The sequence below is a fragment of the Lycium barbarum genome, chromosome 8 (assembly GCF_019175385.1).
Source record: "Lycium barbarum isolate Lr01 chromosome 8, ASM1917538v2, whole genome shotgun sequence".
Taxonomy (NCBI): Eukaryota; Viridiplantae; Streptophyta; class Magnoliopsida; order Solanales; family Solanaceae; genus Lycium; species Lycium barbarum.
Genome location: NC_083344.1, coordinates 755,233 through 766,666, shown reverse-complemented (window position 1 = coordinate 766,666; position 11,434 = coordinate 755,233). Strand labels below are relative to the sequence as shown.

The window sequence follows — 11,434 nt, the reverse complement described above, 5'->3', positions numbered from 1 at the left end:
ATTTCTGCATAAGGCTGTGCACCGCCTTTCACATGATGCATGGGCTGCGCACCGTCCTTTGCATCGCTTTCATATATTACATGGGCCATGCACCGCCCTTTTAAATTTCTGCATAAGGCTGAGCACCGCCTTTCATCATGCATGGGCTGCGCACCGCCCTTTGCATCGCTTTTTCATATGTTACATGGGCCATGCACCGCCCTTTTAAATTTCCTCACAAGGCTGAGCACCGCCTTTCATGTTGCACGGACTGCGCACCGCCTTTGAAAATTTCTGCATAAGACATCGCACCGCACCTGCTTTGTTTTATTATTATTCTTTTCAAATGCCCCTGCGTATGCTCGCAGCCGCATTGCACCGCACTTGCATCGCTTTATTTCAATATTTACTTTTACTGACTATTTTATCTAGTTTAAAGTTTCGCAGGAGCTTTAGCGCAACGTGGAACTATTTCTTCGGCAGTGAACTGGGGCAATACGTCGGGAAGGATAAGCAGACTTCCCGACAAGGGTCAAAGATCTACCTCGAACACTAGGCTCCAATTCCAAATATCCCGTTCGCATTCCAGCACACTCCATTTTCAAAGTTCTATCACAAATACCCAGTGTCATCATAACTCGACACTGGGACAATATTTTTTGCGAAGATTCGCATCAAATTGTGAGTTACCAGTCATAGGTGTCATAGTCATCCCAGAACTACACACGGCCTGATTCTCGTGCAACCCGAGATATGTAGGCAATTCAGAGACCAGAGTTTCGGCCGTAATTTTCTTTACCCTTAATCCTCCATGGTCCTTTAGCCGGGACAAAATAGGCTACTAAGTCAACGTCTTTGCCCGAAAATTCTTTCATCATTACCAGGCAAAGAGGGACAAGTTGTTGACACCCAATTTTGTCCCACCTTTCCTCCAAAATACCTATTTTTCGCTTCTAATATTTTGGCAACTTTAAAAAATAATTATTTGCATTTTTTTACTATAATTAGCTTTTATTAATACCGGCATTTCATTATCCTGTCATTATCTTTTACTACCGTCATTACTACCATTATTATTATTACTATTATTATTATTATTATCATTATTATTATTATTATTATTATTTTTGTTACTATTTTTTATTATTACTAGTATTATCATAATTATCATTTCAATATTTTTACCGTCTTACGCACACGCATCGCATTTATCTTCGCATAATTAAATAACAGCATTTACTTACTGTTGAATTTCAAATATTATTGCACTGCTATTATGACGGCATAATTTATTATCCGAGTATTAATAATTGCACATTAAGTAATTTAAATTAGTCTTTCATTTAAATGTAGTAGCCCAATCAACTCATAAACATTTTTGACCAGTCCATATTTTGAACTCAATTTTCAAATCAGTCCACATTTTAATACCCAGCCCAAAATAAAATCGACCCAGTCCATTAAATCATTTGACCCGACCCAATTCCATTTGAACAAAAAGGAACCACTAGGGTTCCTTTTAATCTCCTTCACGCCGCCAACCCCCCCTATGGCTCTCTCCCTTCCTCTTTTCTCTCCCTTCTCTCTTCCACGCCACTGCCGCTCCTCTCCACTTACCCCTGTCCCCCCGCGCCACTGTCACCCCACTCCTTCCTGTTCCCCCACGTCTTCTGCCATTTCCACTACCCTTGTTCCCCACGCTTTTCCCTCTCTCGCTTCCTTCAAACAACTATAAAGAAAGGGGAGAGATTGGAAAGGAGGAGGATTTTCGGATTAGGGAAAACCCCCCAAGAATCTGGAGATTTTTTTGATTCATGAAATTCCCCAAGAAACTAAGTTCTCAGCCGCACAAAATCCCTTAATTTTTTTTTGAGTCCTTTATCCTTTCAAATTCCATAGAAATTGAAAGCTTTCGTTTTGTCGCTAAAAATCCCTTAAGTAAAAAATTAAATTTTAGCAGTCTTGTTTACTTCTGGATATTGAGTTTTAAAAGTGTTCGAGCGGATATCGAAACCCCGTACCCACTTCGCTGCACCCGAAGAAGGTATTTTCTGTAGCTTTTGTGTTATCTAAAGTGTTAATTATATGTTTAGTTCGAGTAATCAACATGTTTTAGATTTTAGTTAAATATGTGGTTTGATTTTATGCTAGTTTTGGCATCGTGTGTTTTAGCTAATACTGCCAGTTTTAGAGCTCTGTTGTTGGTGCCTGTACGATTAGCATGCAATTAGTTTTCATTCCCGCTTTAAATGTATGATTTGTAGTCCTGCTAATTGGCTGTCTCCTTAGATCTTAGCCCTGTGACTGATTGGTATAATGAAGAAGCTATTAATCTAATCAAAATGTGTTTATGTGTTTATACCTGTCTGTGGTCTCGGCGGGTTTAGTCTCAGTTTAATTTAGCTTAGTAGCATTATGCATACTCCTGCTTTAATTAGTTTAGTCACGTCTTATGTGCTATTATAGCTTGAAGCAGTCCTAGACAACCATGATTTTACCTTTGATTCAACTTGTGCGATCAAGCATATTCCTGTAAGTCTGTGTCATTGCAAAATTTATGTCAAATGTGTGTTGTGGTCATGAATATATGCTTACTTTGTTAAGAGGCAGTTGAACACCCATCTTTCAATAACCTCTGGGTGTAGCTTCAAACCTGGTTGTTAAATGATAGAGTAGTTCAAGTTTCTGGTCTTTCGTCTGTTCAGTGTATAGTCTTATTGTAGTTCTTGCTAAGTCTATATCCATGATATGAGTCTAAGTCAATTGATTCGGTATTCCAAAGTCGCAGAGTATGCATAGAAAGATTGTTAAATTGCAACTTGTAGCATCTATGAATCCATCTAATATTCTGGGAAACTTGTGATACCCGTTTGAGGTCCTATTTTGGTCAAATTTTATGAATACATGCTGTATGTATCTCCCTTGAAATCCTTGAATTATTTGCTAGCATAGTTATGATTTTGTTGAAGAAGTTGAATCCAATACGATATAAAGCATGCTCTCATATGTCTGTTTCGGTTAAAGTCCTTGTTGTAGTGGTTTAGCAATATCGGATATATTCTGTTTGAAGTACTTTCTAGTGTCATGTTGCTGCCCACTAAATGTGGTATTTTTGACCCTTTCTTTTGCCGCTCTCTCATTAACTTTGATTGAGAAATGACTAGTTTAAATGGTCTCGATTCAGATACTGATCTTATTTCCCTTTCTTTTACATGTACACATCGGAGCAAACGGAGTCTTAGTTCGGGACTTTATCGAAACAAAGTCTCAAGATGAGACTTGACACATCCCTCCACGTGGTCCTCTCGTGTCGCAATTCTTAAATCATCTCGGGCAGGCGAAACTCGTTAGAGATCCCCTGCAACATTTTACTCTTTTTTTTCTTATCGTTCATTTCTTCTCATCCATCTTTATGATTGCTAATTTGTCTGTGGTTTGAAAGTATGTGTGTAACTTATGATTCACGTAGGATTAGAATGGGTAGATTTTCTCATTTAGGATTACCGCTCTGAACGTTAAATACCTGCTTTTCACCATATAGAGCGCCTCATTCACACAATAATATTTCAAACTTTGTTAATTATAAGTCATCTTTTTTTCTTTTTCTTTCAAGGCTATTTTCTTAAATTTTAAATATTATTTAATTAACCTAAGTTTGGTCGGATAACCGTAAGTTAACGGATTCTAAAAGATGCCTAACCCCTTCCCTTTAGGATAATATAGAACCCTTACCTAGAATCACACTGGTTAAGCAGGCTATTAACGGAGGTATAATCGGCTTTACCTTAGTTAATAATCAGGTGTCCTAATTCACCGTAAAATCAATTAGGTGGCGACTCCTTAAAACAAAGCAATATAGGAATCTCCAATATGCTGTACTCCGCTCTAACCCGGGTTAAAATGGGGTATAATAGCATGCTGCTCCCATTTAAACACATCTTGAACAGAAGTATATGCATTCATAACATGTTTTTCATTCTTAAGAGTTGAATTGGTATTAGTTGATTTATTTTACTAAGCTTCGTTTTGTTTTGTGCTTGCTACCATCCTATTCTTATAGGATCATATTTTTAACCTATTGTAGTTTCATAATTATCTCTTTCTAAATTATCGGATTGTGAAGTGATATTGTTCACATAAAAGTACATTTAAGCCGGAATGTCGGGCCCACGCATCACGTAAACAACGATCCATGTACATTCTTATGATAATGCTTTATATGACATCTAATTGCAATAGGAATATATATAATCTGGGAAGAAAAGTATTTAGAATCCCCAGGTCATTATTAGTAGATGAATAAGGATGAGTAAGATGGAATAAGATTCATCAAACATTCCAACTAGAAATATAACTGTAAAAAAGAAGGTAAATGCCAATCAACTTTACAATGATGGAACCATCTACTCACATATATGTGTCCTATAAAATATGGTGTAGACTAGAGAGAGGATCACGACTAAAAGAATCTGATCTCATAATTGGTATATGCTTATTAATTTATCCATGAAAAGCCCTGTGAAATTGAAATGAGGAATATTCCTTTTTTGTAAATTGTGGTACACTGTAGCAAAATGGCTTTCTCCATCAAGGAGTTATATACATGAAGGTGTTCTCAGGAGCCTTTAGAAACTAATTGGTCCTGTATGATACCATTGACAGACAGAATTTAAGTAAAGAGGATTCTAAACACTCAAACCATTTAAATATGACTTGTGTGGACTGAGCCAACAGTGGTAAATAAGCCTGCAATAGTGAAAGTTCATGAAAGCAAAAGAAAGACATAATTACTCTGAGCTGGAAATTATTTACTTTTGGAACGATTTTGCTCGACATTAATTGGCAGTTGAAGTTTATCGATGGAAGTCGGATGTGCCGGAGACATTAGCATGGAGGATAGCGCAATATGCACTGGACAGTTCCAAGAGCACAGAGCATTACACGCTTTCTAGAGTGTTCACAGTGGTGGAAAGTATGATCATATTACTGTCAATTGTAGCCAATATATTTGGCCTTTATAGTGCTGTGTTTTTTTATGTCAGATAACTTACTGCGAGAAATTAGAATTTAACAATTCTTAATAGTTGTAAACAATGATCTTCATAGGTTAGATATTAGTTGAGAAGCAAACAAGAAATATGTATGTAATTTGATTCTTTATGTTTGGTCCTGTTTGATCATTCATTCATTCATTATGAAGCTATATTGTTTTCCCTTTCTGTTCTTTTATCTTCAGTCGTTTCTGCTTTCTTGATTTGGCCAGTGTTTGGCCTTTGTAATGCCCTGCTTTTATTGTCTTTTCTGAAATCCATGAAGAAATTGACATGTACCAATTGTTGATAGTTGTGAAAAATCACTTCTCTGGTTATAAAGTTTCTATGGTTACTTAAGGTTGCTTATGAAGATTTTGGAATGTCTACAGAAGTATAGACAATTGACACTAACAACAACATACATATGATGTCTACACAGTGTAATTAACATAACTGTGGAATTACGCTAGATATGTTGTTGTTGTAGTAGTATCAACATAAGTATATTTAACAGTGATGTATCAACTGTATTGCACCACCCTGGCGTGTCTCTGTCATTTCTTGCTCAAAGATATGACAACACAAACTATAATGTTATATTAATCGTATTTTGAACATAGTACATATATATATATATATATATATATATATATATATATATATATATATATATTATCACTATCTAAACACAACTACACATACATAGATACACTATAATCCGAAGTATTGCGCACGGGCATAAGCCATCTAGTTATCTCTATAAATTTCAATGCAATTCACCAGTTTGACATGGTCAGCTTAGTTTCCTGACAGATAAAATAGGTTTGTTTTTTGAGCATCCTCCTTGAAATTGTTTTCATAGAGTTGGTTTCAAGAAATCAAATACTCGTCATAGAGTAGCTTTGGTTATAGGCAAGATTGGAGTTGTATTCACTAAATCACTGTACTAAATAAGGGATCGTTTGATTAGGAAACAAGTTACTCATAGATTATAACGCAAAGATTATTTTTTTAATTAAATCAAATATCAATCAATTCATGTCCAAATGTTTACCTAGGAGCTGTTTCACCAGGAAATCTTTTTTTTTTTTTTTGATTTTTTTAAAATGTTTCGAAAATCTGGCACAAAATTTCAACTTGTTTACCAATTAAATGTATGTCCAAAATTTCTACTTTTACATGAAGGAAAATATTCTTCATGTAATTTTTTTTAATTTTTTTTTGCAAAATAAATAGATTTTTTTACTCATTTTTTGGTTCCTGATAAATAAATAAAAATGTTATCACAAAAATATTTATAGTTAATTTTGTATTATTTATAAATAAAATAAAAACAATGCAGCTTCCTCGTGGAATGGAAGGACCAAGGTCATAAGTGGACAGCTAAGCATATAATCAACCAAATACATAAAACTTTGATCAAGACGAGTACTCGAGACTTTACATCATCACTAAAAGATAAACAATAAGACAATTAGTTGAAAGATACAACAAAGACAAGTCAAGAAAACTCCAACAAAACCACGTTAGATTTGGTCCACCATAGGTCTTGTCAAAATTGGAAAAATAGACTTCATTCATATCCACTAATTAAAAGATGCCAAAATTCTTTGTTAAAGTGACAAAACAGATTAGCATGAAAAAAAATCACTATAGTCCTAAATTCATCATTCATTTTTTGGTTCATCATCCTCTTGATTCATGGTTGCAAAAAGCTGTGTCACCCCTGCAGGAATAAAAAAATGAGTGAAAATTAAAGGAGATCAAAATTCCAATTACTGCAGAGACAGAGATCTAATAAGTGATTTTTTCGCATCAGCCCAATCCTTAGAAGGCAGAATTAACTGTGCAAAATATACAAAGATAGCAAGCTCACATATAATCAGCGTTGAATGTTTTACAATAAAATTATAGATACTTCAAAGGTGTGGCCTAGTGGCCAAATAAATAAGTGAAGACTATGAGAGAGACCGGGGTTCAACTAATTTCATTACATGAGCTAGTCAAAAATAACACACGTATTAAAATAGCCAAGGTACGTCCCAATTGATTCAAACATTTGTAACTACCGTTGCACGAAATGTGACGGTATATGTACAAAATACAATCGACAATCAATTTATAAATTGAAGTATCAAAACAAATTGATCATGTTTTAAAATGCAATTGTACACATGAGAGGGACCACAGTTCAAAACTATGAAAGAAACCGAGGTTCAATTCTAGTTCCACGAGCAAATGAAGATCAACGCACGCGGTAAAATAATCTAAAATACATGCCAACAGACTCAAACACTATTGTTATAAAAGAAATGAGATCATCCTACAAAAACAATCAAACATTCACTTTATTAAATTAAGTCTCACAAACAAGTTAGGATTAATCATCTATTTTCATTGTATTCAATTCACTTCATGGGATTCATCATAACCATAGACTAGAAAAGAAGGGTTACTCAGATCGTAAACGCCCTTCACCTTCAACCCGGAGATTGTGAATTCAAATCACCAAGATAGAAAAAGAAAAGTCCCGGGGCAGGGGTAAAAATAAAAAAATAGACAATTTTTATTCTAACAAACAGCATTTAATCATCCTTTTAAGCGAAACCCATTACGTTTAATTGCAAAGCTCCTTAGGGAAATAAGGAGAGTTAGAATTGAACTCAAACTTATTACGTGAAAAATTTCAACAATAAGCTTGTGAAACTTAAGGAGCTTTGAGATTGAACTCAAACTTATTATATGAAAGATCTCTATCGATGCCACTGGATTGCAAGCCTAAGTTCATAGGTAAAAGCTACAAACAAATAAACAAGGAAAAAAAAAATTATTCCTCATGCATACACTTACATGTTAGATGTCTTTGCCCGCAGTGTGATCAACTTTGCAAGAGTTGCAAGTGTTCTCCTTCATTAATTCAGACAACTTTCTGACTCCACAACAACTCTCAACAATGCAATTATCAAATATATGAGTTGTTCTTGGATTAGGACCATGAGTGGTCACACAAGTGTAGTCCTCTGAACTCTCCATTTCACCAAAATCCCCACAAGTATTTTTCACCTCAATAGAACTGGGAATTTCAACTTTGAGCTTTGCTCCAAATAAGACAGGGAACTTTTCACTATTTTCTATAGGATCAATGAGAGCAAGTCCAATGCTTTCTGATTCCAACTTGTTATTTGAAGGACTTTTAGTGATGGGGTTTGGTGGTTTTCTATCATAACCGAAAGGGTCCCTAAGATTGAGATTTTGCATGCCATCATGAATGGAATCTGGGCTAGTGACGGATTCAAAATCATACAGCTGACCCCGACTTGTTCGAAACTGAGGCGTTGTTTTAATAGCTTTTGATTCCAACTTGTCATTTGGAGGCTTTTTAGAGATGGGGTTTGGTGATTTTTTATCATAGCCAAAAGGGTTCCCAAGATTGCAATTTTGCATGCCATCAAGAATGGAATTTGGGCTACTGATGGATTCAGCATCATACACCCGACTTGCTTGAGACCGAGGCATGTTTTTCGTCGTTGTTTTAATAGTTTCTAATTCCGACTTGTTATTTGGAGGCTTTTTAGTGATGGGGACTTTTGATTTTCTGGCATAACCAAAAGGATTTCGAAGATTGTAATTTTGCATGCCATGGCCATCAAGAATGGAATTTGGGCTAATGACAGTGTTAGTATCATACACCCGACCCCGACTTGTTTGGAACTGAGATGTGCTTCTTGTTGCTTCTGTGTCAGATAGGCTTCTTGTTAAAAGCCCATTGAAAATTCTTGGAGGACCTAAAAAGGGTGAATTTGGTTTATTGGTGTGATTATGGGTGGAATTGGGAGAAGGAAAATTAGAACTTTGATCTGCCATATCAACCTTTGTTTGCTAGTTAGTAGTCAGCCTTTCTTCTTGATTTGTAACTCAGCATCACCATTTACAACTTAACTGAAGACTGCAAATTAAAAGCAAGTCATGTTAACAAGAATAGTTACATGCATAATCGAATTCAGAATTTAGAGATATTGATTTTGGTAAGCATACTTTCAAGCCTCTACATATAGATACCTCAAATAAAACTCCTAAGCTCAGATAAAATATGACGGTTGTGGTAGGCCATCGTCAACGTAAAATTAGTCAATTATAATGACTTCACACCGCACCGAGCATAAAGCTTAAATGAAATGACATGATCCCTAACAACTGACAAAAAAAAATAATTTTTACTATGTCAATTCAAAATATAAAGAAGTAAATGAACGAAGAAGTCAACAAAATATGGTGTACATGCATAACAAAATTAACGTATCTACCCAGCGTAATCTTTCAATTAAAGCTTGGACAAGGATATTTACATAATTCAAACAGAGAACAATAGAATTCATATAGAATTCACATGAGAAATTTGATAGAAGAAGACTGACAAAGCAAAAAAAACTTCATAAATATCTACACCCGTCGTCCCAATTTATATGACACTTCTTCCTTTTTAGTCGGTCTAAAAAAGAATGACATATTTCTGTATTTAATAAAAATTTAATTTAATTTTACGAAATGATTTCTAACCACATAAATTTCTATGATTTATGTTAGATCTCGAGTTTAGAAAATGTTCCTTTATTTTTTTAAACTTCATGTCAAGTAAAACGTCCAAAGAGGGGTATATATAATAATAAGGAACTTACCCGAAACAATAACCAATATAACCTTCCATGAACACTGAACAATAGTTCCAAAAGCTGGGGAAAAAAATGGAACCTTGGAAATCTTGAAATTAAAGGGTAAAAAAAAAAAAAAACTGAAATCCAACTTAATTCTTAACAGAGAGGTGGGAGAAAAAAAAAAGACAAAGTATTATTTTGTTAAAAAGAATTAACTCCCTTGAAAGCTAAAGCTCCAAATATATAGACTTTATTATGATAGCTAAGCTGCATGAGCCTTGAGGATTTCACAAGAAAAGGAGAAAAGAGCACTTTGTTTCTATCATTATAAAACTGTAAAATAAAATCAAGATACTTGGATGGTGAAGAAGAAATAAGTTTTTCTTGTTTTTTAGAGCGAAAGAAATAGGGGTTCAAAATGAGCTGAAATAGAGAGATATATAAGCATGAGAATTATTTTATATAGAGCCCGTTTGGATTGGCTTATAAGTTAGCTTATAAGCTATTTTCAGCTTTTTTGAGTGTTTGGCTGGCCAACTTAAAGTCATTTTATGCTTAAAATAAGCTTAAAAAAATAATTGGACCCATTTGACTTAGTTTATCTAAAGCAGCTTATAAGCTGAAAACAGCTTATAAGCCAAAAAAAATAAATTGGACTACCCCAACTTATTTTTTTCAGCTTATAAGCTGCAAACAGCTTTAAGTTGTAAGCCAATCCAAACGGGCTCATAGTTGATTTTAATATATTGTGTATTTTTAGGTAGACACACAAAAAGCGGTGGCGGATTTATTCTGGTTTGATGGGAGTCAATTATATGTGTGCTAGGATCAAACATTTTTTTATCATATTAAAATTATAATTGAAAATAAAAACGAAAACCCACTCTTCTATATCGTTACTAGACGGCATATGGACCCAACACTTTGGATTATAGTGTAACTGCGTATATGTAGTTGTGTTTGGGTAGTAATAATATATACTCCCTTTATTTCAATTTATGTGAATCTATTTCTTTTTTAGTCCGTGCCAAAATGAATGATTTTTTTCCTAATTTGAAAACAAATTCGCTTTATGAAGTGATTTACAGCCACACAAATATTTAAGATTATTTTGAATCACAAGTTTTAAAAGTCTTCACTCTTTCTTAAATGTCGTGCCCAGTCAAATGGGTTCACATAAATTGAAATGGAGAGAGTATATTTTATATTACTAATAAACATACATAAGTTTGCACTGTTTTTATGCATATATATATATATATATATATATATATATATATATATATGTACTATGTTCAAAACACGATTAATATAACACTGTAGTTTGTGCTCTGTATCTAAAACTTTATTATATTAGTGCTTGGTACGAATACAAAGTTGGCAAAAATTTATTAATACTTTTTAAAAGAGAAGACTTGTTTAAAAGGAAATTATTTTCCTCTCGTTGAGATAAAACAATAGCAATATTTAAGCATCAGTTGAAACTTTGAATTTTAATTCGATTAATTTAAAGATGTAAAATATTCTACTGTTAATGTATGTAGATTGGACCTACACAATACTTATTATTTTTTATCAAATTTTGATTTGGATAATTCTAATTCAAATTATTAAATTAATTTTACATGTTTAAAACGAAACAAAGTAGAAATTTGATTTTCTACTTAAACGAAAAACTACTATTTTTTAATTTTTGGTAAATATTCTTGGTTTAGCTCATTTTACTTGTCATGTTGTCTTTTGCATGGTTTTTAAAGAAACGTCAATTAG

The 11,434-nt window shown here is 33.9% G+C and overlaps 1 protein-coding gene across 3 annotated transcripts; it reads right to left on the bottom strand.

The window, feature by feature from the left end:
• Positions 1 to 6,402: 6,402 nt before the first annotated feature.
• Positions 6,403 to 10,064, bottom strand: LOC132605595 (uncharacterized). Of its 3 annotated transcripts, XM_060318733.1 has the most exons (4): positions 9,689 to 10,064; positions 9,072 to 9,206; positions 7,863 to 8,958; positions 6,403 to 6,738 (listed from the first exon to the last, which is right to left on the bottom strand). In XM_060318733.1, exon 3 carries the CDS (start codon positions 8,874 to 8,876, stop codon positions 7,866 to 7,868), a length of 1,011 nt encoding a protein of 336 aa, XP_060174716.1. In that variant the 5' UTR covers positions 8,877 to 8,958; positions 9,072 to 9,206; positions 9,689 to 10,064; the 3' UTR covers positions 6,403 to 6,738; positions 7,863 to 7,865. The 3 variants fall into 3 exon arrangements, with proteins under 3 accessions (XP_060174716.1, XP_060174717.1, XP_060174719.1); XM_060318734.1 differs by lacking the exon at positions 9,072 to 9,206; XM_060318736.1 differs by lacking the exons at positions 9,072 to 9,206; positions 9,689 to 10,064 and adding an exon at positions 9,317 to 9,335.
• Positions 10,065 to 11,434: the final 1,370 nt, after the last annotated feature.